The following is a 27,793-nucleotide window of genomic DNA, read 5'->3' as shown; positions in this document are numbered from 1 at the left end:
TGGGCTCCACTTCACTCCTGATTTCCCTATCTTCTTTCCTGAGTAGTACAGGGGGATGGGGAAAGAGGGTTGTGGTCAGTTCATCACACGTTGTTTCTATTGCTGCTCCAGTGTGTGGGGTCCCTCCCACAGGAGACAGTCCTCCATGAACTTCTCCAGTGTTGAGTCCTTTGCATAGGTTACAGTTCTTCATGAACTGTTTCAGTGTGGACCCCTTGTAGGGTCACAAATCCTGCCAGAAAACCTGCTCAAAACCTCCTTTGGGAATCCACATGCTGAGGTATGTTACATTGATATTACCTGGTTGTGCTTGTTTTCAGCTCTATGGCTATTGCTACCAAGACAGCAATGACATCCCAGACACACTGACAACCATCACTGAACTGGGCTCACCTTTAGAGATGATTCAGCTTTTACAGACTTCCTGGGAAGACAGATTTCGGGTGAGTAACAATTGTTTTATAAGAACTCTTAAGAGAGAGAGGAATACAAAATAATATTATGAAACAGGGGTTATGTACTATTCAGTGCAATTCACATTTATTAAATGTTTGTTTTGCATATGATTACATCTTCATTTAGAAACAGTATGTAGCACTCCCTTTCTGCAGCACTTAAGATGTTGTGCTGTTTTGTCTGTTGATGTTATCTAGTTGTAACCAGTTATATGGTTTTTACATGATATCTTCAAATATTTCTTTTTTGTTAAAGCTTGAGGGCCAGGATTTTTGGCATTGAGCATTGTGCTCTGCAACTGGGATTTAAACAATAGAAGGATGTTACATTTCTCTCTTGATCCTTATCACAGGTTTGTTTTATAATTGTTTTCTACTGCTTCCTGCTCTGTTCGTTTTTTACTGGAGGAAGAGTGAAATAAATGTACACAAATCTCAAACCCAGTTTGTCCACCGCGCTGGCAATTTACCAGGAGCATGAAGGTCACACTTAATTTGTCCAAAATGAAGCCAGACTGCAGCAATGCTTTGATCAAGACAGCACTGTCTCGCTTGATGTATGTTGGGATGTGTCGTTGTCTGAAGTTAACTCCCTAGGACGTTGAAAGGCAGCAGCAGTCTTCATCTAAAACACTTTGGATTGCTTGGCTGCATCTGTGCCAGAAAATTAAAAGTGCGCCTGACTGATCTCGGAGTCGAAACAGCAAGGTGCAGCCCACGTCTGTGCTATTGAATTCTTGCACTCTCTGAAGGCTGCAAGCAGGATGCCTGTCAGAAATGGTCCCTGGGCTGTGCTGCCTTCTGGATCGTGTCTGAGGACAGTGCGGGAGAACAACCTTAGTCCCAGTCAGACCTGGCACAGAGACCCTGCTAGCCAGTGTGCATGTGGGATTAAGTTCCTGTGCCCAGGAATGTTCCCTGGCAGAGTTTATTTTACTGATATAGCTGGAGCAAGTGTGTTCCCCGTGCTAAGCTTCAGGTCCCTTTTCCTGAAAGAAACATGATCTTGATAAGTGGTACAGGTACTCATCAGGGCTCCCAAAATACAGAACCACCTGCCTTTGTCTTTTCTCATCCAGGGAATGCAAATAGCGGACTGTGACAGAAATTATGTACTAAGTAAATGACCAAGAGATATAGTAGATTATGGGTAATAAACAGAGAAGTTTCCTTCCAGCGTGAATATTTCCGAGTGAGCAATTGCAAAGGGATATGAAGATGCTGAGCTGATTCACAGAGGTAGAATTATAGATGAAACATTCCTGTGACCACTGTAATGAAGTCATGCTCATTAGTTTGTCTAGGATGCAACTAACTTCAAGAGGAAGGAAATAAAATTGTGTCTTCTTGATATGTGAGATTTGTTTGTGGTCCAGTCCTGTAAATGGCTGCATAAATACATGACCTTGTTCCTACAAATAGTAATTTCCTTGTATTGAGGAACTCAGCAGTAAGCTGAGTAAGCCAGGGATATGTGATACAGAGCAAAACCTTCTTCTGTGTGCTTAAAGGTTGTCGTATGGGGACATTTGCAGTCTCAGCCTGGCAACGGGTCTGCACAACAGAGCCTGTTGGGATTGGTCACAGAGGTTGCTGGTGCAGGAACAGGGGCTTTTTGACATTTGAGAAAAGGCAATAATTTTGGATGACAACCTGTGTTTTTATTCAAGCTTTTTTTATTCGAGTCCTGGGTTTGTTGGCAATTGAAGATATGTATATTATAGGCTAGTTTGGGCTGGATGTGCTTTTTCTATACAGTGTAGTGAGGGGTGACACATACATGAGTCCTATGTCCTTCCAGAGGGAGGAAAGCGTGGTTAAGTTTGGCATTCCATAACCAGGCCTATCTACACCTATAAGCATCTCCATGTTAACTATGGTATCCTGTAAGTAGGAGAAAAATGTTCTTGTCTGGTCAACCAGGAGAATGAGTATGTAGAAGCATGAGATAGTCCTAATGTCCCACAAGTGAGGGGTCTATGAGGGATAGTTTCAGGTATGCTCAGCTTTCTTATCAAGGATGTGTTTAGGTGTTCCCCTGAGTGTATCATTTATGCCCCAAGATTAAATTTGGATTTGACTCCTTTAATGCATGTGCCCTTAACATTGTATTTTAACAGAAAACAAAGATTATGTATAAACAGTAAAAAGCTTGCTAGACTGACTAAGACCTGTTATTAATTTAATACATAAAATAAAAATTCCAGTGTTTAACTGTGCTCATATTAATGCTATATTTGCATTAATAGGTTACATAGTGGATTCTAAAGGAATGTGTGAATTGAAAACAGTACTCTGGTAAGGGGGCGGAGTTCAATGTTCATCGAATTTGCTGTCTAATAACAGTTCTTCAAGTTACAAACCTGCAATTGAAAAGTGAAACATCAACGCAGAGCTCCCACCACAACCTCAAAGTGGTGCATGAGGCTCCATCAAGGCAGGCCTGCCAAGGCAGACGGACATATGTGCTCTACCTTGAGGCATGCTGAAGAGTTACAGAGGAGCTGTGGAGCTCCTCTTTCTGGGAATTTACTTCCTTCTCCCCTGGAAAAAGCCAAACATCAGAGGAACCAGTGGAAAAAAATTATAAAAGCAGTCAAAAGGCACGATCAGTACAGAGGCAATACAGACACTGTCTGCAACTGGGGCTCCAGGCGTGGGTGCAGGGCAGTCCAGCCAAAATTTCCAGACCTGGAGTTTGTAAAAGAACAGGATCAGACTGTGTGGTCAAGGCCTATGTGTAATGTCTTATTAAAAGTTAGTGCTTTTATTTCTATTAAAAGTAAGAATAGCAACAATCAACCCTGCTTCAAGAATAGTGTGGGAAAGCACTGGTAAAGAAGCTTATTTTTGTTTCAGGTCTCTAAGGGTTTTACAATCAGCTATGTTAATCCTGTGAAAAATACCTTGGTTGCAACACTCAGTTTTGAGGATAAATTATAATGCTTATATTAAGTCATATAATTATGAACATATCTTCAGCTAAAGTGGTTTCGTTATATACTTTCCACTGAGAAAATAATGCAAAGTCCCCATGTTTTTGTGTTTTAGATATGTCTCAGCTTAGTTCGGCTTCTACATTATTTGGCTCACTCTCCTCTTGGCTCTGTGACATTACTGGATTTTCGTCCTCGGCAGTTTGTGATTGTGGATGGGGAGCTGAAGGTGACAGATCTGGATGATGCCAGCATTGAGGAGAGCTCTTGCACCAGTAACAGTGACTGCTTCATGGAATTCCCTGCGAGAAACTTCACCCTGCCCTGTTCGGTTGAGGGACGGTGTCAGAGTATGAATGAAAAGAGGAATCTCTACAATGCCTACAGGTATGTGATTGGATAAGGTAGTAGAGAATTAAGAGTGGGCCTAAAGCTCCAGCATCCTTTACAGTTATTCACCTCAATAAGCACATACTGTCTCAGAACCAACACCCAAGAGTCAGCGTAGCCGTGAGTAATTGTTTAATTTTTGAAAACATGTAGCATTTATAACTTTTGAAAAGTTTTGCATACTCTGAGTGTGATTCACCACTCAGTGTGTTGGCTGAAAGACAACACAGAATCAGACTGAATTCTTCACACAGGTAGAGATTTTCATGGGAGCGAAGCAGAAGCACTTGTGGAGCTGGGGGCCCACAAGCTCTGTGGTGGGATGATTCCAGCAGCTCTTCTTTGGTGTGAGTTAAGAAGGGTCATCATGTGTTTTCCACCACCAGCTCAGTAAAGGGCTGATTTCAGAGGCAGAATTAGAGCTCAGTTCACATCCTGCACTCTGGCTTAATGCTCCTCACCTTGCCAAAGCCTGCCATGGTAGGGTGATAGCAGCCCTGTTGCAGCCATGGGGCTACCGAAACCACCCTCAGTTGCTGAAAATCTGAGGTGTAAGCCCAAACCTTATAAAGCAAGAGGTGGTCTTTTCACCCTCCCCTCCCAGCCCTTGGTCTCTGTGGGCAGGAACTGGGGGACTCGCTCCCAGTGTCGTGCTCACAATGGGGGACACATAGATGATGGGTCATGCTGGACCAGTTGGCCACACTGAAGAAAGTGTTCAGCTGATGCATCCATGTTTGAAATTTGACTTTAAAGGCGCCTCCAGATTTACAACTGAGCCCCTCTGGGCAGTGGTTTTGTGTTTGTGGTCTCAGATCTTCCCCACTGGCCATCACTCCCCTCGAAGGGGATGCTGGGGGAGCTGTGTCACTGCATTCCAGGGACTCAGTAGTGGGATGCTCAGTGCCGTGCTCCTCCTGCTGCTGCTGCTCTGTTTGAGCACTGCTGGGACAGGCAGCTGCCTTGTCTGATCCAGATAGGAAGATGGAGATCTCAGAGCAGAGTCATAATGGTGTGCTCATTTCTTAGACTTCCCTTTCAAGTATCATGCCATTCACTGCCTGCCAGACCACAGTGAGGAGAGGCTGCTCCAAAGAGAGCCTTCCGCTTTGGTCTCAGGGCACTCACTGGCATGTGTGTTGCATTAGCTGACCACACTGAAATGGGCTGCACCACATGACAGCCATCTGCAGTTGTGCAGTGCAGTATTTAGTGTGTCCTGCAAAAGTTTCCATTTCCATTTGCTTGGCTTAAAGATCTTGCTTAGCTTGCTAGCTTTTGGTTAAGACTGTTTTACTGGTCTGGCTAAGAAACCTTTAGTAGGCACCCATCCATCTCGGTGGTAAGTGGGGATATGTCTGTGGTGTGGTGGGCTTGTGGCAGGTTGCTGGTCATGCTGAAGGAAGTGGTCTTTTTCTATTACAGTTTTTAGTATTGCCTTTGAACCACTCACCAGCATGTATTGCACACACAGTGCCCCAGTGTTTTCAGCTCCTGTTTTAACTTAATTTGATAGAGACAGTGGGGTTTTGTTGAACAGTGGATGCATGTTATGGTAGGCTGTGACCACCCATGCTAGGGCATTAGGACAAACCCTATGCACTTGTCTCAGAAGGTGAAATCCTCACTTCATTAGGGGTAGGCTACTAAATTTCTTATTTTCATGGATGCACTCTGTTGTTCTAGGCTTAGAGGCTAATCTCAGTAAAGGGTTGCTGGTGCTGTTAGGTAGAAGCAGCAATATGTCGAACAATGCATAAACACCCTATAATTGTCAAACATAGCACGCCCTAGCCTTGAAAGCATACTTAGTCTATCTAGCTGGTTTCTTTATGAGGTAAATAATTAAAGGAGAGAAAATATTTGGGAAAAACCTTTACTATGCAAGAACTGGCCCATCATGACTTTCAGATGGTTACCTCCTGTCACAAATGTGTCTCTATGGGTTTTCATCCAAATGTTTGGGGGAACAGTTTTCAAAGCACTGGACAGTTTTGAAAGTAAGCATAATTAATATTTTGAAGTAGTAACCAATGGCTGAAAGGAATTCTCCATCATTGACAAACCTTAAATTAAGATCAGATAGTTCTCAAAAAGAAACAATTTGTAGGAACAAATGTAAAAAGATCTGACAGTCTGTGTTATGCAGATCACAAGGGATGCCACTGGCCCTGGAATCGATGAATAACAAATGTTTCTGCAATTAAGTTGTGCAGACGCCAGTGTCTATACATGTCAGAATTTCTCATGTGGGTGTTTGCGTTAGAACAAGTCATATATTTCTGTAGCCATGGAAAAACAATAACCTCCATGACTTGCTTCCAGCCAGCATTTAGCAAAGTAAATGACAGCTACTGAATTTTTGCAAAGAACTATTTACAATCAGTTGGACTCTGCTTTAGGGGTAATTTCTAAGCAAAAACAGTGAGGTAAAATTTACCAGACAAATTATTCATCACAAATGTGCTGCTCTTCAGATATCTGTATGTATTTATATTGCCTGTTTTATACTCACTGTTAAGGAAACCTACAAGGGGATAATCCCAGTTGGGAAAGTCATAAATACTATTTTTGTAAGGGATGAAAAAAGGAGGTACAATTTCAAGGAAACATTCATTGTATAAGTAGAATTTCAGCTCAATAATACCTTCATCTATGATGAATTTTTGGTATCAGTAACCTAATTTCTTAATTTGTGCTAATGTAAGGCATCTGCTGGTCTCCCTCAAGTATGAGTCCCTGGGGGTTTCCATTTGACAGTGTGGTCTCTGTGTATGAAAAAGTGTTTACTTTGCTTTGCAAGTTAGATGTGAAGCATGGAAATTTGTCAGTTGTGTTCATGTTCTTTTCTTCAGCTAATATTTATGTCCAGTAGTTCTGTTTATATTGTTGATCATGAACTGTCCATCTCCATCTTAGGTTTCTATGACACTGAGTTTGTTGCAATATGTAGTAATCTTGGAAGAGTAATAGAACTTTAAAGGAAGAATATGAAAATTAAATGTACTACAAGTGGTGGTAAAGGCATATTGTTTTTTCTTTTGTAACTAAAAATACTAAAGTGGAGTGGTGGATTCTCCTTCTCTGGAGATACTCAAAAACCATTTGGACACAATCCTAAGTAACATACTCTGGGGGTCCCTGCTTGATCAGGGAGGCTGGACTAGCTGACCTCCAGTGGTGTTTTCCAACCTTACCCATTCTGTGATTCTGTGTGTGTGATTCTGTGATTATACATCCATCAGTGAATACCTACATGAATGCACCTTGAATATAGATAAATGATGAGAATAGAGAGGACATTCTGTATGTATTCCAGTGGGGTTAAAACAATAGAAGAAGGCTTTCTCCTGTCAATTAGTTGAGAAATATAACAAAACTGTAGAAAAGAAAATAATAGTAATTTATTTGAAATTAATAGAAATATGATTTATGCACTTTCAGGGTTTGAAAAAAAAACCAAACCCAAGACTTCTGGGATTGACTGCTTTTTAGTTTGTTAAAGTACAGACAACTTTGCAAATAGTCATCCATGGGGCTTCACAGCAAATTGCTATATTAATGGAACATTTACATGTAGGTACAAGGCAGCCTTGTGTGTAACAGCGTAGTCTAGGTATGCCAGACAGCTGTGTGAATAGTCTCAGCTATGTATTTATTTGACTATAGAATATGGTTATATTTCCTGAATAGGTCACTGGCGTATAAGCAATAGGAATTTTATTCCTTATGCTGTTCAGGAGTTACCAGACATTTTTTTAATTCTTTAAAAAACAGTTTCAATATGGGTTACTTTTCTATTGCAGGTTTTTTTTTACCTATCTTCTTCCACACAGTGCTCCATCCTCACTGAGACCATTATTGGATAAGATAGTCAATGCAACAGGTAATGACAATAAACATAGTAATGCCAAGTACTTAGTTTTTCAATGTGACTCCCGTGTTTGAGATGGGGAGGGTGCTGTGTTTATGCTCACTGCAATAGAACCAGATTGTTTTTCTATCCATGGTAAAATTACTCCTGTACAGAGAAGGCAAGAAGGGCCCCATACACCAGAGAAATCCCATTTTGAGATTTTAATCTAGGCTTCACAGAGGTATTTGCTTCATCCTGACACCTCAGCGCTGGGGTGAACTGCATCAGAATGCAATTCCTTTTGGGTCCTGGAAGTACTTCTGTCCCTAAAAAGAGAAATTTTAGTGGTAAAACCCAGAATACTTCCCCATTGCCAATGATACAAGTGGTGGTTTATACCTCAGAAGCCAGAGGCAAGTGATGTTGCCGTAGATGTTTACTGATTACCAAGGTAGAGCCTTTGAGTAGTTGCATGTGCCTGTAAATCTGATTAAGGGTTTTTTCAGTTCATTGTTCCATTGTGCATCAAAGGGGGAAATTAATGATGCTGGGCTATAGCTAATTAACAAGCAAAGCTTTGGAGTTCCCTGTAGTTGGCTGAAGTTCATCCCTTGTGGGGAGCTCACCTCAGTGTTTTCTGCCCACAGGCCTGGGATTCCCAGCTGGATGAGCCAGCCTCTGACATGCCTGGGTCATGTCAGGTGTGAAACCTGATTTGTAGTAACTCAAGGATTTCATGTCCACATCACAACACTGCCATGGAGCAGGGCACCACAGGTCTCTGATGCTTAGGGCTTTACTCAAATGCAACCTCATTTTGTCCTATGCAAGATGCTCCTCATCTAACTCATTCTTTTTCTATACTTTTGAAGGAGAACTTCACTGGGGAATAGATGAGACAGCTGCTCAGCTGGAGAAAGTTTTGAATCTGTATAAGAGTGGGGAGTACCTACAGAACACAACCCGGATGCCAAAAGCTGGTAAATTGGTCTTTCTTGAAACTTAAAATCTGAGACTTTGTCTTTATTTTGAGGTTTGGAAGGGTAAATGTGCAGAAAACAGGGCTCAATGGCCCTTGAAATTAGGCATGTGATAGTATTTTATCTGTTTTTTGATTCCTGGAGCTTTCTCAAACCCTTCTCACTGAATGATGTAGCTGGACATCCATAGGTGTGAACAGGCTGTAATGGGAACAAGGAAATCCAAAGGGAGCATTGCTCTCCTTGACAGATTTATGGAAAATGCATTTCATCACATCCACACATTGCTGTTGGGAGTATCAGAACCTGCCTAAACATATATTGCAGAGAATCTAACCAAGATGTGGTAACCCTCCATGGATTTCCTGGAACTTAAAGGTATTTCTTGTAACATAAGCACTTGTAGATGGGAAGAATAAAATTTTTACTTCCTTTGCGAGAAAAAAAAAGTGTGTTCCTCAGCTTCTGCTAGTAATAGAATAATAGAAAAAAAGGACAGGATGAGAACAAAGCTGCATAATAGTATCTTTTTCATAAAATTTCTGCATGCTATTGAAACTGTGGTATGAAGTGAGCCACAGTCTTCCTAGAAGGGGTAACTGAGGAATTGAACACGTTAAAGGAGATTATGTATGCTGAAAATGACTGTTAAGTCCAACAATTGTAAAAGCTGTTTTGCAAATTATTTTTGTGTATGTACAATATTCATGTCAAACTGTCAACATAATTGACAACAAGTTGATAGGAAAGTTATGGCTTTGCTGCAAAAGCTAAGTAAAGAGGGAAAGATGGGTTCTAAATGAAGATGAATGTTGGCACAGGGGATTTGAAAAGTTCAGTGAAGCATTTGCTCAGTGAAAGAAACACAGGAGTCATTCTGGTCATAGCGCTGTTAACCTCAAAGGGCCATGATACCATGGATGAATTTGACCCACTTATCAGAATAATTCAATATTTATTTTGTTGTAAAATTGGCAGGAAAATTGTTGCAGGTGTTCGTTTAACTTTCTAATTTTCAGGTTTTCATCACAATCTGTGCTGAGTGATGCCTGTCAACACAGCAAAATTATTTTCAGCAGTACAATCAATAGTACAAACACGTCCTTTGTTGAAGAAGTGCCAGGAGGGCTGAAGTTGTTCTATGGTGCTGGTTGATTCGAGATCTAATTGCTATATCAGGACAAGATGAAGTTTTGGATTTTAGAGGTCTGTCATGTTTATAAAGAATCTCAAGGAGAGAAGCTTTGGACAGCGGTAGTAAATGTAACAGTGCAGGTTTCTACTGATATGGAGCAGAGCTCCGTGTGTATTTGGCTACTGTATTAATTACACATTTTTGTGTTATTTTAATTCTGTAGAGTCCTGGATAATATAACACAGAATGTGCTAGCCATGTTCGTGGTTAGTTAGCTCCCTGTTCTGCAAGGAGCCCTTTTTTATTTGTAGGACACTGGTCATGGACTTAGACACTCTACAATGTGACCAAAGATGTTGAAAATCTCTGGATGTGGCATATTTGGCTAATCTACATTAAATACCTTGCGTGTAATACTGAATTCCTTGATAGGAAAATGTTCTCAACCAATGGCAAGCCTGAAGAATTGGGTATCTTACTGGAAACTACACTTAAAAGAGATGTGTTCTTAGCCCTAACTGCCATGCGTTTAAGATGTGCAGGCCTGTTTCTTGTTTGTTCTAAGGCTACTTTAACCAAACAGAGAAGGTGTTGTAACTTATTTCTATTTTAAGGCTCCCTTTGCTTACCAGAAAAGTATGAAGTCATATCAGGAGGGTAAAAATACGCCTACATACCCATTTGTATCATTTTTATTCCAAACATATTCTTTCCTCAGCTTATATTTGACTGGTAATACCATGCTGGAATTAATTTTTAATGTCCTCAATCCAGAGATTCTGGAATTAGAATTTATTAATTAGAAATTATCCAGAGATAATGGAATGAGAAATTCTCCTGTTGAACAGTGAAGTTGCAGGAGAGGGTGACAGGTGTTCTTGCAAGGGAGTGGTGTCCAAGCGATCAACCTCTTCCACTGGCAGGATGCTGCCAACTGAGCATGGCATCCTGGCCACCGAAACCAAGGCTGAACAGTTGAGCAGATTAAATATTTTGTATTTATCTTGGTGACTAGTAGAGGAATAGACAGGAATTAAAAGGAAGAACTGTGATACTTTCCCAAGATGTCAGCTGAGGTCCTCCTTTGGCTCTCTTTGGGCCAAAAAGTATTTTTAAGATTGTGGGATTTTATAAAATGTTTTCTTGTGTTGCTCTGCAGCATAGTGAAAGTTCAAGGAGAGTGTTTTTCAACCGAGTGCTAAATTAAGATAAAACTAGAGATGATCATTTGGTTCTCAGGCCAGATCAGAGTTAGTCAGCTTTGCATTCATCTGGTGGTGTGCCAAAATCGTGGAGGCACAAGTTTGCATCAGTTTTGCTCTGGATGATGGAAAACTTACAAGGTGACTTGCTCCCAGGATTTTTGCTTTCATGAATAGTAGAAATGGCAAGAATTGCCAGTCTCCTGGCATCTGAGGGGTTGTGACAAAATAAGACCTTTCTGGTGTACAATCTATTTTGAAATCCTAAAAGCAGAACTGGAGGAGAATTCAGATCCAAGAATTACAAGGTTTGGTTTTGTTTCTGAAAAGAAACTACAGAAGGTTTATGTAATGGTGCTTCAGAATTTGCCTTAGGTCTAAATGCTTGGAATTACGCATTGTCTTGGATAGAGCATTGTAAATTTGTAGTAGGAAAAAGGAGATCATGATCTTGGGCAAGTGATCTAAGGCTGTAACTAAAACGTGAACTTTGAGGAAGCAGCGTGTTATCTATTTGAACTCACATTTTTGAAAGGAAGACCTCCTCCTGTGAACACCACAAAGTGAGAAAGGTGATATTGATAAGCAGTAGGGAAGTGACACGAAGAAAGTTCTTGTCAGCCCTAGTGTTCCCATAAATAAAGTTTAACAAGATGACATAGTCATATTACAGAAGGCCTTGGATATTAAGCTTTCACTGTGCTTCAGTTGTAAAGATTTTATAGTGCTGTAAATTATATTATGCTCTGGACTTTGGTTTAGTATCTTGGAGTAGAGGCGCAGGAGACATTCGATAGCTATGTATGTGTTCTGTAATCATAAATCACACTACTGTTAATGTTGATATAGGAACATTGCAGTGTTTAAAACAACACCACGAACAAATACTTTTATATTCCATTGACTGTTGGCCTCTCTTGCTATAATCCAGAAGAATGTGAATTAAAACAGAAACCATGTATTTCTTCTGACATATTTTATCTAAAAGTGATTAAATAATTCCATTAATTATCCAGATTAAGAAGACTATAAAAAAACCCTACTGATGTTCATCAGTAAAGTCATGCCCTGGTATCAACATTTTTATCACTTCAATCAAGTGACAGTGATTTGTACTGAGTATTTGGCCCTTGAGCTAAGCCTCAGCCGTTCAGTTAGCTAAGAATTTACTCAGAAATGCATGAAATCAGCTAACACTAGTAAATTGGATAGCTTTGTTATTCATTAAAGCTAATAGATGACCCATTATTAGGTCTGGGGGCGTGCAAGCCTGCAGAAAGGCATAATTAGCTGCTGCTGTTAGCTGAAAGTACATTCTCAAAGCTAAAAAAACTGAAAGGCTGGACATAAAGCAAAGACACTTTGTTTTCTTTTGTCTCAAGACAATTTGGCAAGATTATGCTGTATGTAAATATTTACAGTACAACAGTGTTTTGAAAAAAATATTCTGCAGGGTCACTATAGCAACCTGCTTAGGAAATTGTAAATCCACCCAAGAATTACTGAAACTGGGGGGGATGTGTGTTTGTGCACATCTGTGTGAGAGAGAGACATTTTGCAAGGCTGCTGGAATATTGTTGGAGGCAGTTTGTATATCCTGTGGCAGGCCACAATGGAAAGGCTAAAAGTATGCTGCTGATGGTGCTTGAAGGTTCAGCTGGGAACGTACTGCAGCTCAATCCTTGCAGCCCAGATTCCTGCTTTATCTGACACTTGTGCCTTTCGTGTTTCTTTCCCAGAGACCTCAAGGCTGAGGGGGAAAGGTTCACAGGGTTTTATGCATGGGCAGAAAGTCAGCCTCTACACCCTGCCTTGCATGGAAGGCTCTCACATCAGTAGCTGGGCAGTTCCAGCACATGGGAATACGGGAGCAGGTTCCTTTGCACCCAGACGACACTGGCAGTACAGTGGGGCTGTGTTGCTCACATGTGTCTCCACCATGGTGAAAACCATGTGTCCTGTTCACTGAGCAATGTGTTCTGCTGTTGCTAAACTTCATGTCCAACTTAGCAGTGCACAGTAGAATACCTTCTGCTGAGGTCCTCAGTTCCTTTCCAGAACACTAAAGACCAAATGTCTTTTATAAACCCCGTAGGCAACTGTCTTCAAGCTTAAATACCGTGCACACATGACCCTAGACAACTCCTAGTTTGTCTACCATCAGCATCATTGTTTTTTACGTGTATAAGTATCTGTAGGATCATTTTGGGCTAATTGCCTTCAGTAAATCAGTGTGTGCTGCAGGGGTGGTTGTGAGTATGGAGCAGCTCCACAGCCCACTGAGCAGCCCTGGGATGGGGGGTATGAGGCAGGAAAAATGCTCCAGCTGTGTCATGTTAACAGGAATAAAATGTAAGGGAACATGGCGTTCTTCTCCTTATTTATTTGTGTTTCGGTGACAGCTTGCATACCGATTTAAATATGGCTCTACTGTAAGCACAATGGAAGCGCATAAAAAGAGACAAGCCTCACTTTGCTTCCAGCCTGCACACAGGAAGCAGTCAAAGGACAGAAATACTCACCAAAGAAGTAGGGCTATCTCCTGGTCTGACAGCAAGCCCATGTCCTGCCTGGCCAGCGTGTCTTTCCAAACAGTTGGGATGCGTCAGAAATGATTGAAAGCAGAGACACATGGGATACGCCTACCCTCTCATTTTCTCAGACATACCAAAAAATAGCTTTCTGCAGCAAACTGTGCATAGGGCTTTGCAGGGCTCATTTTCAGAAGCATGTTTAAATGTGAGGTACTGAAACATGAGGAAAATTTCAGCATAAAATGAAGCGTACTAAAAACATAAGTGTATTATTGTCTGTTTAGGATGTGATTCTGTTCTCCATAAGCTCCCTGGGAATCAGAGGGGACTGTTTGTAGAGCAAAACACTGCTCAGTACCACTTTTTGCTGATATTGGCAAGATCAGGCTCTTTCTGCTTTCTTGTAAGCAAAGCAATTAAAAGCAATTCCAGAGTGGACTGCCAGTGTTCCTCTTGAGAGCGGAGGAAAAAAGGAGGGAGAAAAAGGAGCAACGTGATTTCTCTCTCAAGGATGAACATTGCTACGTTTGTGTCATTGACCCACGGTGTATTGGCAGGTGATAACTAGAAAAGAAAACTGGGCAAATCTCCAACAAGTAGCTGTAGTTGGTAGTAAAAATGCAATCTGGCTGCTGTGGCTGAAATAAACGGTCATTAGGACTGATTAAAGTCAGATTTAGGGTGATTCAGACAGGCTAACAGGGGGAAACCACAGGCGGTTTCACATAGTTTATTATATACTTGTGGAGTTCTTTATATAATTCAGTCTAGTACAGTCAAAACGAGTATGTTTATAGATTGTAGTTGGCTTTGGAACAATGCAGGTGATTTTTCATGGAAAAAAGTTTAGAATAAGAATTTAAAGCATTGGCTTTTTTTAATAGCTGTTGCACTGGTCAGAGATGCTGCAAATTGCTTTTAAAGATGCCTCTCTTATTGTCACAAGAAGTAAGTGAACTTGGTTTGAGTATCACTGTGGCCATCGTAGGGGCTGGCTAGCATGCTAAGAAGCTTCTGAGGAGATTTTGGCCTGTTTTGATTGATCAGAACAGGCTCTTAAAAACATTTTAAAACTACTGAAAATATCACAAACCCAAACTTCTGAGGATTGGCCATATTCAGCATAGGAAGATATTTTGAAGTTTAAAAACGTTTACACGTCAGAAAAATGTTTTGCAGTAGGATTTATTTGTGTAACTGCGAGCTTCTGTATTAGCTCCCATATATTAAGCCGGAGTAAATCCATTATAAGAGACATCAAAATCAAGCTTACTGCACTGCATTTCTTTGCTTCAATCCTCACAAAATTAGTAGATGCAGGAAAGGATTCTTTTTCTTTTGTGATATGAGTAGGAACTCCTTGCATTTCTCTCCTTGCCATTACCTTGATAGACTTTATGTACTCTGTGTCAAGCTATGTGTATGTACGCAAAAGTGTAAATTTATGGCTGCATTTATAGTATTAGGCAAGCATTTATTGGTTTTAAACACCATTAGTCTGGAAATCGACCAGAACTTTGACCTTTTTATGATGTGATTTACTGCTGTGAGCCTTCAAATTCCAAGGACTCCATTTAAGCAAGTTTTAGGTCTTGGCAGGACAAAAACCTGAGCTGGAGCTGTCTTTAAATCATTGGAATATTGCTTAATTGAGTGAGTAACTGCACTGTATCGACTAAGATGATAATTTAAAGTGAAGGGGAAGCCTAACTCTCCAGAGGGCTGAAGCTAATGTCATTGCTGGGGCACATCTCAAGGGAGGAGCATCCTTCGGGAGGGTCCTTCTAGTTCATGTGAGAGGAGCACCATTCTTTGCAACTCATACATATGAGAGCTAAAGGGTCAGCTCCCTAAATAGTCACTGTGCAAGCAAGAGATTTCAGTGATTCGCTGTGCAAATGAGCAAGGCAGCTACCTTGCTGTGCTCGAGACAGAGAGAGTTTTGAACACAAATACAGTTTTCCCAGACCGGCCCTTGGCTGGTGTTGCAATGAGTTTCTGAGCAGTTCTGACTGTAATAGATTAAGAGGAGATCCTGTGTTGGCTTTCCAGGGCAGTGGGAGTGCCTGGCTGGTTTGGGAGCATGAACCAGGGTGCACGGCCATCGTGTATCCCACTATCTGCTTCTTCTGGCTGCCTTCCCATCGAGATACTCCTGAGGAAAGGCGATCCTAGACAGCCATTCCTGCTGTCTGCCGTGCAAGTGAGGAGAGGGGCTGTCTTCCTGCCTTTCCCCCTCACTGCATCCCACTCCCCTCCCTGCAGGCAGCATAGGTAGGAGACTCAGATCCCCAGACTGCAGGCATTCAGCGGTCCGTGCCAGTTTGAGGGCCTGCCAGAGGCTGTGTTTTTGGAGCCTGTATGACTGTGTGCTTTCTCTTAGACTCCAGTGGCTGTATTTTCACCTGTCTGGTGCTTGATGATCTCACAACCAAAGGAAAATGCTCTTTGCATGTGGGTCATGCTGCTGTGTACCTGTTATCCTGCCCTGTTCCCATGAGTCATTGGAGATGGTTGTGGCTTTCCCTCGTGTAGGAGCTTGCAGGGAGCAGCAAGGAGAGTAGGGACAGCCACAGGACTCTGCTGCATGGTGAGACCACCCTGAGTACTGGCATGGCTGTTTCCATCCTCTCTTGCACCCGCAAACCAGGACCTTGCCATCACTATTGCAGTTATTGTTGGCCCAACTCTCTTGATTAATGTGTTCATGCTGCCCAAATGATTTACTAGGCTTGGTCACCTTGAAAAAGTCAATGGAAAGGGAGAACTTTATCTCCTACCTCTGACAGAGCCTCAGGTCACGTAAATCATTGCTGCTCTTTTGAAGTCTGTTTGCCTCAGCCAAGAGCCTAACCCTTGACAGCAGTGTCAGGAGCAGTGGTGAGAAGAAGGAAAGTGCTGTTGGTGTACTGAGAAGCATATTTGTGCTCAGAAGAGTTTAAGATTGGATAATAATTCAAAATAGGGATCTTCCAGACGGGCTTCTTGCTTGCATGGAGAAAAATACACAATGTGATATGAGGCTGCTCTGTGTAGTGCCACGATGATGTGCTGAGGGATCCTGCAGCTCGCTCCCAGCCCCCGAGCGGAGCCTGTTGGAATCCAAAAATACCATGGGGAAGGGCCAGGCACGCTCCTTGCTGACACAGAGAATCAGGCAGCTGCTTCATCTTCTACTGCCACAGCAAGGACCATCCTTTTGTGAATGTCCACAGTGCTGTGGGACTTGGCACAATGCAATGTTGAGTTTTGCTTCCATTGTGTGCAAAGAGGAGTTGCGAATAATCATATTTTATATCTAGTCAACATGGCATGTATGCTGATACAAATGGTTACATATGGTGCTAACTGCAGTGAATTGATTTTTTTTGCTTTTAATTTGTGCACATCATTTTACTGACCTTGTCTGTTAGGTACAAATCAATACTCAGCAGTTGCTGTATGGAGATAAGAAAATATTATTCTGTTACATTTAATTGTTGTTACACTACAGTTGATAGAGAAATTGGGAAAAAAGGGACTTTACCCATCCAGACAGTAGCAGTTTGATTTATGCTCTGATTTGAATTCAGAAGAAATGCATATATATTTTTGATGGAGAAATGACCATTTGTAATCTGGAACTACATTTTGATTTTTTTTTCTTCTTGTGCATGAATCTATGTTTGAATTATGAAAATTCTTTTGCTTTTTATTTAACTGGGACATGATCAGCTCTGATTTTGCTTCTTGGTTAGGAATGTTTCTTATGATACTTTTAATGAGCCAAGGCTTAAAATAGAATGCATTTACTACATTTATTTCCCACTGTTCCAGACTGTGTGGTGTGAATGAGCACTTGCGGAAGTGTACTTCTTTTCCCGGTTGAAATACTGACAGTTTAGAGTAGTAGACACACTCACTTTTGACTTGGTGGTGTTTGTACAATGTGCTGTATGAAATATTAGCAAACTGAATCAGCAAAGGCAGGCTGAAAATGCCTGAACCAAAGTGACTTAAGAATAGGCTGTGAGTCAGAGTAGGCGGCTGGTTTTCATAATAGATAAAATTAGAAGAAATATAAAATGTATTTAGTTTTTTGAATAGGACATGGAGGGGAGAGACAGGAGGGAACCATTAATTTGTGCGTCTGGATGCTAAATAGAAATGTTTATAATGATTAGTTGAATTTGCTGATGCATTCATTAGAGAAACCCCCGTCAGTGGCTGGGAAAGTGAGAGGAGCTGTGAACAGAGAACAAGAGGCAGCTCATAAAGGCAAGTGAGACTGAACGGCAGCCAAGGGAGAGGAGCAGTCGGCGGGGCAGCGCAGAGGCGCTGGGCGAGGACCACGCTGACATGCTCCCGCTACTTTTTTTACCCCTTCTCTTCAGAGGTCCATCGAGTGACTCCTCTTTTGTCCTAATCTGAGCAAGCAAAAAATGTTTGCTCAATTAAAAGCCTGTCTTTTCTTCCTTCTCTAAAGGAGCCGGAGAAAAATAGCATGCCCTTCTGAGGGAGAGGGAGGGCTGTGAACGCCTGGTCAGGTCTCACCCCGACAATCCTGCTCACTGTTGAGAAGTAGGACAGTGAGTCAGTTCATTCAAGTGGATGCTGTTTATTCAATGGGACATTCTTCCTGTAAAACTCCTAATAAAACCAAAGCCTCGCCTATGCAGTGGGGAGGGTTTTGTGCACAGACTGTTTATTTACAGACACTTTCTGGAGAAAAAGGTGAGAAGAAGAAAGGAGGAAAGGAAAAGGAAAGTAAGGTGCAGAGCTATAAACACATTTGGGAGTAAACCAGGGCTGGTACACTATAACCCGTCAGCTTTTCCATCATATATCCTACTCCTAAGCTGTCAAAATAAACCTTGTCTGTTAAAAACAAGCAGTTCACTGGAGTTTTCAAAACGATTGCTTTGCTCTGGTTATTTGCAGAGTACAGACGGGTGCCTGAAGCTTTTATTCCTGATGAGAACTACAGATGCTGGCCATCTTACCATCACAAGGGCTGCCTCCTCTCCGTGTTTGACGTCAATGAAGCCATTGAGATCTGTGACAGCTACTCCCAGTGCAAAGCTTTTGTCCTAACTAACCAGACGACTTGGACAGGTAGGTCGTGGATGCTGTGGAGCAGAAAGCAGCATCCAAGTCACCTATTCTGGCTAAGTGTTTTAATGCAGATTGAAGAGTGTGTTGTGCTGGACTGTGGGAGCCACAAGCATCTAGAGGTAAGGTAGTTTCTGGAGCTTGAGCTGAGGCAGTTTCATTTTTGGTGAGGTTTCTCTTTGCCAGCAGTCAGGGGAGCAGAAACCTACAGACAGACTCTTAGGAGCTGGCTCTACTGGGCTACAGCACATGGACCATAAGTTACCAAACCACAGGATCTGAAATTTTATTTTAAAACACAGCAGCAGAAATGAAACCTGTGACCTGTTTCCACAGTTAAATGTGCAAGACACAGTCCAACATCTGGAATTTAATAAATCTTTCCAATCCATATGGTTGTTGCAGTGCGACACAGAACTAAACAGGTTGTGTGTATCTAACTGCGACTTGCCAGCTGATGTCAGAGATGCCCTAGCACTGATGGGAACACTGTGCTTCTACGAGTAGAGCTTTGGCTAAAGGACAATGAGAAGAGAGTGTTTAAAGCCTGGTAGAGGAGGAAGTAGAAATAGAGGTGGAAGTAGAAATAGAGGTAGAAGTAGAGCTTCCAGGGGAAAATCCTATTTGCTACCATTTTCTTGTCTAATGGAATACACTTGTGGAAAAGAGAAATACATTTTCCAAAAGGTCTGTGGGCCTGGCAGTCCCAGTGTGGTTCCCCTGAAGGCAGACAGTCGGTTCCAGTTGACATCAAGCGTAGAATTGGCCCCAGCTCCCTGCTTCTGCACCGGACTTGTGCCTATTTCAAGCAGCTCCAGAGCTATCTGAGAAACAAAAATGTTACAAATCACTGCTAAAAATTTCCAGCAGCTGCAGCTCCAGAATGGATGAGGGTTTCAAAGAGCTGAATGCTGCAGCTCTCACAACCCTCACAACCCCACACCCCTTCCCTGTGTGCCCAGGGCAGCTCCTTGCCCCCGCTGCTGGGCCCGACCAGCTCTGCTGCAAACTGCAAACTAGCCCTGAGCAAACTGCACCCCACAAGAGTAAAGAAAAAAGACGTTTCTGTGAGGTACAGAGGACCAAGTCCATGTTCTTTCGTACTCTTCCCCCAAGATAAAACCTGCACTGAAGTCAGGGCGAGTTTTTCTCCTACAATGGCTGGTTGTGGACACAGATGTGGAAAGTACCTCTGTGGTCTTTGCTGCAAGAAGGGCAATGATGATGCAGGTCTGTGGGGCAGCAGGAGCTCGCTGGGAGGCAGTGATGTGAATAAGGTGCCAGGTCAGTAAGTGTGGGGAGATAGAACAACTGTGCTGTGGCTCCCATAAATACCAAAACTCAGCTCCCACTGGCCTAGGATATAGGTGTGGCAGGTGCCTTACACTACCCATGCTGTTATCACTAGCTGCTACTTTTTGTGTGAGGAGTAGAAACCTTGTTCCAGCTTGTGTAAAGCCCAGAGCTACAAAGTGATCAGCAAGACCTATTTTGTAGAAAGTCATGTTTAATGTACATTGCACTGAGAAATTTTGGAAAGATTCAGGTGTGCAGATGTGATTCTGCTCCTGTACAATCAAATCGATGGCCTTCATGTAAGCCCTTAACTCAAGCCTGTCTGTATCAGTGGGAGAGTGTTAAAATACTTTTTTAAAGATTATGTGAAATTTGTATTAATATCTTTAGATCTTTCCTTCATTTGCTGTGTTAGCTGTGCATAGCTATATCTTGACCATAATTAGGTAAGAGTAAACATTCTGAAACTGGAGGAAATTTGGTATCATTTTAGAAAAAAGCATTTCAGATTTATACCAGCTGAAGTTAAGCAGGACTTCAGTCTCACATTGCCTGAAGAGTGCATAGGTTTAACTGGAATTTGCAATGTCAATATTTTGACATAGGCAACCTTTTACTCACTTGTAAATATTTTTTCCTTTTCCCCTCTTTCCTATTTGATGCAGGTCGGCAGCTTGTCTTCTTCAAGATGGCCTCAAATCATATTGTACCTGATCCTGACAAAATAACATATGTGAAGGTGACAGACTGACACCTAAAGTGGCTCAGTCTGACATGTGAGTGATAAGAGCTGTTTGTGTATAAATATAGGCAGCTGTTAGGTAGAAGATGGCTGTGGCTGTTGAAATAATTGCACTATTACTCTTTCTAATCTATAGAGTGCTAAAGGAAACTTTAAAGAAAAAACCTGCGTGACCAGGATGAATGTGCAATAAAACAACATTTTGAAAATGTGATTAAAAAAAAAAAAAAAGAAAAAGAAAAAGCAAAGCAAAAATACAAGATATGATACACTGTTAGAGTATAATTTTGGTTACAAATCACCTGGCAGCTCTAGCTTTTCTAACCAAGGTTACCACAACATTTCTGACCTATACATGTGTGTACAGGGATGAAAGTTGATAATTTCTATGGGAAGTCTGTATCCTCCATGCTGACATTTATTTGGGTACATACAATCACAACAGAGTAACTGGAGCGTATCAGTTTGTATGCTGGACAGCAAATGTTACTGAGGACAATCAGCATTTGTGTTAAAGCTATCGAATATGCAATGCCAGCATATTTGTCAAACGGAAGGAATTGGTTATGTTTAGATTTGCAAGACTGTAACTAATTTTCATTTTTGCTTCCAGTGTTATCATAAAGTTTCATTTTTAATTTGAAAGAGCCATTTTGTAGATCCAGCAAATCACATAAGCATATGAAAAGTCCCACTGAAAGGGTAGGGACTTACCCAAGTGCTTTGCTGGATAGGCCTAAGCATATGCTTACAATTAAGCCTGTGCTTAAGACTTTTGTTGAATCAAGTTTGAATTGTTCAGGAAGCCACGTCTTTGACAGACTGCTGAAGCAGTCCAGCTGGTGGAACAGTACTAAGTTAATTACTATCTTGCAGTTATTCGTACTTTTTATCACCAGATCCTTGGTTTTCTAAGGCATCGCTTGCTAATTCTTAGAGTGAATGAAGTAAATGACCTTAATGATGTCAAATGAATGCTAACCTTAATTCTATATAAAATGCATCTTACAGGCATGGTGTGTCTAGAGAATTTGCTTTCAGTGAAAGCAATAAAGTAAATGCTAAAGTGACCAATGTCATACTGTTTTGTAGTTTGTACAGTCAGGAAAAAATGTGCTTTTGTTTTTCAAATTGTTTATTTTTGTAAAAAAAATAAAAGTAAAAGATAAATAAAATTTCTTTTATTCTTGCTTTTTTTTGTGTGCGTTTCAAATAGATGGCTAAATCCACTGAGGACTTGGACATAGCGTATTGTATGTAAATTTAAACCTGGGATATTTTTTTCCAGAAAGGACTTTTTCCAGAAAGCTTCTTCCAGTGACTCCCAGTACAGGGTCTCTTTTTGGGGTAATTGGTGGCTTTGTCTGCGTGGTTGCCTGTCACAAAGTGAGTCATGGTTAGAAGACAATGTTTGAGCAGCCTTTCCTACTCTGTGCTTTGTGCTATGCTGGGACCACTCCTTTAGCATTTGGAAGGGGCAATGATGAGAGCAGAATGTGATGGAATTGCTCGTTGGGCTAAATGGTGTATTTTCTTTAGCCAGGAGGGTCAGGGAAGGAGAGTAGCAGAGCCAGGGCAGCAGTGTGACCGTACGGGAGAGATAGTCCGACAGCGACAGCAGCAAGTCTTGTCTCACCACGGTTTCTCTGAGGTCACTGATGCCCTAATGGCTTCTGGCAATTGGCTGAAATGACATGCTGTAGTGGCTGTAACTCACAAATTATCAAACTCCCAGCCGTAATAGCTCAGCTGATTGTGTCGCCATGCTCTTAGGAACCCATCAATCATACTGTGGTAATAAACAAACACTACAGATTCTTTTTAAATTGCTACATAAATCATGCCAACACATACTGCGCAGTTCATTGAAGTGATATGGGTTGTTGGCACTGAGGTGCTGGTATGTATTTTAAAAGTCTTTAACCTCCTGTGATTTCCTTCCCATTAAGAACTGCACCGTTCCAAAAATACTCAGGACTTAAAAACAATGTGAACACTTAAATTCTTTAGTTGCATTCCTAGGTAAAAAATACCAACATTTAAAAGAAAAAGAAAGTATCCAGGGTAATACTTTAATGTTGTAGTCAGGTAACTTCAAATAATTTAATTCCATCACTTTCTGCATACTGGAAAAAAATGCTTCTTAAGTCAGGAATTGTTTATCCTTAGAAATAAAACAAACTTGCCAAACCAATTTACATCAGCTTTTGCACACAGAGATCAAGTAAGCAAGAAAGAAACATAGCTATGAGCCAAGAGACTGGATTCTAAGTTTTAGCAGTAATCAAATTTATATGGGCAGGTTTATAATTCTGAGAGTAAAGCTTTCCAGTGGAAATGCTGATTAAAATCTTAGTAAGAAAAGTATGATACTACAATAAGGGAATTTAACAGCTGTAATAAGCACTGGTAAAATTCTGAATTTATGTGGAGAAGGTGACTTTGACAGCAGTAGGTCTGATTCAACAAAGTGCTTGACTGGCACTCATAGCATGGAAACCCCAGAGAAGCTACAGAGGAGGAGGAGGAGCAGGAAGCAAGGCACAAAGTGAGTTGGCAGGTCTGGGCCAGTCAACCTGCTTCAGATTTTCTGTGGAAAAGGCATTTATGTCTGGTTTTCCCCCTAAACTTTTGACTGGTTTTTACATTTCCTGGCTTCCTCAAGCCACAAGGTAGAAATATGAAAGAAGACACCCACAGGGCTTTAAACGATTGATGTCTGCATCACGTGTGCACATGCACGTGTGTGTATGTGTATACGTATTTATGTAAGTGTCACACTGAACAGGGAGAGCTTATTTCCTCAGTGAAAAACCAATTGGCTGTGCACAAAATGAAGTGCTAAACAGGATGTTGAGTTCATCTGGAGAGGTGAGAGCTGCGTGAAGCAGTGGGTGCTGCAGCTCTGTGAGGGGCTGTGCTGAGTGTTTGGTCCAGTCCAACAGCACAACGCCCTGGCTGGTCTCTGTGGCTCAGAGCACCTCCAAGAGCTGCCCACTCTCTCCATAATGATTTGGTGAAGGGGTGGCTTTAGCCTTGCCACTGTGAGTGGACTCCAGGCAGTGAAGCAAGCACTGACCAGCATCACCTTTGGCCTGACATCCTGAGGGTTTTAGGGGGGACATGCTTTGGTCTTTGCTTAGATCAAAATAAAAATGTGTTCTTCTATTTTTCTCTATTTTGTCTGAGCCTACTGTTTTATTTCTGGTCATTTTTAAAAGCTTTCTCCCCAACTTCAGTGCATCTTTTTAAGTGGAGGTCTCATTTATTCACTTTTGGGAACAGGTGGTTACGACTCACATCACATCTAGAAGAAATCTGTGGTGAAATTAGTGGTATCACCAAGAGCATTCATCGCCATGAGACAAACCCAGAAAACAAGGGGGTCCTGTTGCCAGCTGAGGAGTTCAGGTAAGTTTGTATAGAGAGTGAAGGGGATTGGATGGGCAGTGAGATACTGGTGAAGAATCTCAGAGAGATGTTCTTCCAACATGACATAAAGGAGTTTAGTGTTAGTACAACTATTCCTAACGTACTTTTCCATGCCACTCACTGCTTCACTAAGGCGTTTTGCTTAGTCCTTCTGCCAGCTGTGACCACCCAGTTTCCCATAAGATTTGTAAAAATGGCAGAGTGGGAAGCAGGGAGGAGTGCAATTCAGCATGAAGGTAGGTATTTCTATTGCCAATTACTGTATGTGGTGTGGTAACCGCTGGGGAGCACTGTCCTGGAACAGGATCTGACCATGGTAGGTGCACAGTGAAGACCTTGTCCCTTCCTCTGAAATTTACCTTATCAGTTTGTACCACAGCTCATGATATGTCTGTGTAGCCTTGTGTTCATACCAGGTGAGCAAAGGAGTAGATATAGGGACTAATCAGTCAGTTATAGGCAAGCATCCTGAAAAACATAGGCCCACATGGGCTTTCTCTGCTACGGTTCTGGAGAGCAGAGCCCCAGCAGCTCCTCCCAGAGCTGTCCTGCATGGCTGCTCTCCTACCTCCTGCTGTAGCAGACACCCAGGGACATACAGGAGCCATGCACTACAAGAAAAATTGGAGAGAGACAAAATATGTCCCATTATTTCACTGATGCTGACCCTATTAATGTTTATAAGACCCTGAGCCTTCATGCACTGTTGCTATTTAGAGAAAAAAGGGACACTCTTGTTGACAATAATTTAGATTAAGCAAATGATTTAGAGGACTCATAATTCAAAGTGTATGGAAGGTGATAGTGAACATTCAGAGATCACGTTATGTTGCCTGTCAGGAAATAATATATGAATACAATGATGTTCAAACTTTAGTAAGGAGAGCTTTATCTTACTGCAGCCTGCTATAAAAAAAAAAAAAAAGGAAAAATGGAGTGGCAAGACTGTCCACAAGTTTTTTCCGGGAAAACATATCCCTAACCTTTTGGTCAAAATGTGAAGTGGTGTTGAAAGAAGTCAAACAGATTGGGGTTGAAAAGACTCATCTGAAGTTTTCATCAATTGACTGCGGAAAAAAAATGGGTCTCGAAGAAGAGGAACATTTGTGAAAAGCAGTCAGTATATGAAGACTTCACAATGATACTCTGCTTAATGTTTTGAGATGTGATCATGGGATCCTTTTCTTTTTTCCTATTGTCAAGAAAACATTTTTTTTCTCTGCATTTTAAGCAGGAGTGAGACACGTTGGGCTGGCTTGGGCTGACTGCCTCTGGAGCTCCCAGGGCCTGTAAAGTCCCTATCCTTCCTTCAGCACAGACATGGGCCTTGGCAATTTAACTCATATGAGTATGTTTCTTGCAAGTAATAACAAGTGATTTTTTTCAGGTTCTAATGGATGCTTTTAAGAGGTACATTTTAAAAATGTGAAGGAAACAAGCCACTGTGTCTCTTCCCTTTGCAGTTCTGTGCAGTTCGCAATTGCCTTTGTGTAATAGGTGCCCTACTTCCCTATGCAAACTGAGGGGAAATATAATTCAGTAGGAGCCACCCTATTATGAAACTGACTTTGATGTCAAGCCAGAGGGCAAACCTACACGTTTATTAGAAATTGTGGCTTTTAAACAAAAAATCCCCACTAACCACAGTTTTTCAGCAGATGACTGTGAGGCTGAGAAGGAAGACTAAACTATCGGGTGGCTACTTGAAGTGATAAAGCCAGAATCTGATCTTACTTAGCTTGATTTTAGCAGTGAAATTCAGTTAATCCTTGATTTATGTTCACACAAAATCGAATCAGACTGTTAGATTTTCAAGTATCTATGGAGTGGGAACTCAGTAAAACATACCTCTTGGACCTAAATATTTGAACCATACAAGTGAGGAAAAATACACTGATTTTCCCGATTTTCCCAATTTTCCCATATACGCATGTGTGTGTGAGCACATGTGTAGGTTCCTGTGAGATTTAAACAATGACAACATGACAACTTATCCTACTTTTAGGTGGAAGCTTTAGCAAGGTGCAGCAAATTAAAGACATGTTATTTAATAGATAATGTCATGAAGGGAATATGAGTTCTACACCTTTACGCTCACCGTTTAGTAGGTATAATGCCTTTCTTATTTATCATCTTTCTGCTAACTTCAAGTATGCCCTAAGAACAATTTCCAGTTTTCAATATTACAAGTACCTGGCATGTATGAAGATAATGGTACAAATTGGTGTTTGTGAATTACAGCTTTCTATAAATATACTGGAAGGAATGCAGAGCAGTCAGTCAGACAAACAGATGACCAGGGACACACTGGCACTTTTAGAAGTGAGTGTACTTAATGTTTTATACAAGACCTTGGCTTTGTGCAAGTTCATGACCTATTAAAAACCTCATTTGACTTACTAGCAGGTATTGCTTCATTCTTGGTTACAAGCTGTTGACCAGCATGAGTGCTACTATTTTTAAATGTTTTACCATCTTGTCCTTTAATTCCCAAGAGTTACAAACCTAAAGCCTGTTTAAAGAATGGATTTCAATTAAATGTCAGGTTTTCATCTGTGCATGTTTCTGATTTCTGTTTCATTACAGAATTTTGGTAAATGGCAGCTCTTAAGCAGAAAGAATATTATAGATAAAGGCATAAAATAATGCACATTTTGTCATTCAGGCAGTGAATTTGGGAACAGACTCTGCACTGTCTACCAGGAGAATTGAAAAGTTTAATGACTTAGATTGTGGGTCGAGGTGGCAGATGTGAAAAGAAATCATCATTTTGCTACCTTATATTGCAACATATGTTCCATGACCTATAATTATTCTGATATACACTCCATTTCTTAAAGACTGAGCTCCCAGAATTGTGTATTCATATGTGAACAAACTCTTCTTTGCCTCTGTTTACCAACTACTAAAGGGTATGAATAAGAGGGAGCTCTTTAAGTGTAATAATGCTCTTGCAATTCAGAAAGCAGTGTAGCTGTGGTGCAATTGATTCTGCATGTATTCCTTGCAGTTACAATCAATTGACAGTAGTTCATGGCTAAAGTTAGCAGTAATTCCAAAGTGAACGTTGATGCTAAACAAAAATATCACAGGATTGCAAACATATCTCATTCTAAAAGTAGTAGGAAAGGGACATGAGAACTATGTAATAAAAAAGGTGTAAGAAAAACAGAAATGCCATTTGTATAATAATGTTTGTATAATTTGCTGGAGAGGAAAAACAAATATGCAGTACCAAAAATTCCACCCCACATCTCAGGAAGACATTAACTCTTACCTCTCTGAAGTCACCAGCCCAAGTAATACCAGTTCACAGTTCCTTCTGTACCTTTTGCAATTTATTTCTGTCCAAATTTCAGTCTTATTCTTGCTCAGAAATGGTAGACTCTTTGTGTGTGACAGAAGGAAACTGCAGCAGTGCAGTGACTACTCATCCAGCCTTGGTTCTTGTTTCATGTTCCAGTTCCCTCACCAAAGTTGCATAGAACATGCCTTCAGCTTGTTTGGGATAAATTCCTTAACTAGTAGTGTTCCTAATAAAAATTACTATACACTATTTTCCTATGATGAGTTAAAGCACCCTCCAATGCCATCTAGTGATGCTGATAGAATCCTATTCAAAAACCAAAATTTTGTGCATTCCAAATAAATGTTATACATGTGTATAGTTATGCTTTCAGAGCAAACCCAGAACAATTTTTCTTCAACTAATTTCAACAGGTTTTACTAATTTACTCAGTTAAT

The 27,793-nt window shown here is 41.1% G+C and overlaps 1 protein-coding gene across 3 annotated transcripts in view; it reads left to right on the top strand.

Annotated features, from left to right (window-relative positions):
• Nucleotides 1-24,751, top strand: part of PKDCC (protein kinase domain containing, cytoplasmic) — a 39,250-nt gene extending 14,499 nt beyond the window's left edge. The window contains exons 2-9 of one of the 3 annotated variants that reach the window (XR_007903860.1): nt 321-443; nt 3,507-3,778; nt 7,588-7,667; nt 8,510-8,617; nt 18,409-18,582; nt 20,541-20,651; nt 21,906-22,003; nt 23,903-24,751. Coding sequence is in view for 2 of the 3 variants with exons in the window: in XM_051783161.1 (XP_051639121.1) it covers nt 321-443; nt 3,507-3,778; nt 7,588-7,667; nt 8,510-8,617; nt 18,409-18,582; nt 20,541-20,626 (843 nt within the window). In the remaining variant the exon portion in view is untranslated. Of the gene's footprint in view, nt 1-320; nt 444-3,506; nt 3,779-7,587; nt 7,668-8,509; nt 8,618-18,408; nt 18,583-20,540; nt 21,807-21,905; nt 22,004-23,902 lie in introns of those variants that run through there. The other 2 variants (XM_051783161.1, XM_051783160.1) reach the window with 2 other exon arrangements.
• The last annotated feature ends 3,042 nt before the right edge of the window (nt 24,752-27,793 follow it).

The sequence above is a fragment of the Manacus candei genome, unplaced genomic scaffold (genome assembly GCF_025592945.1).
Source record: "Manacus candei isolate 608988 ecotype Guabito, Panama unplaced genomic scaffold, ASM2559294v1 h1tg000017l, whole genome shotgun sequence".
NCBI lineage: Eukaryota > Metazoa > Chordata > Aves > Passeriformes > Pipridae > Manacus > Manacus candei.
The sequence above is the reverse complement of the archived record's forward strand: the minus strand, read 5'-3'. Positions and strand labels throughout refer to the sequence as shown.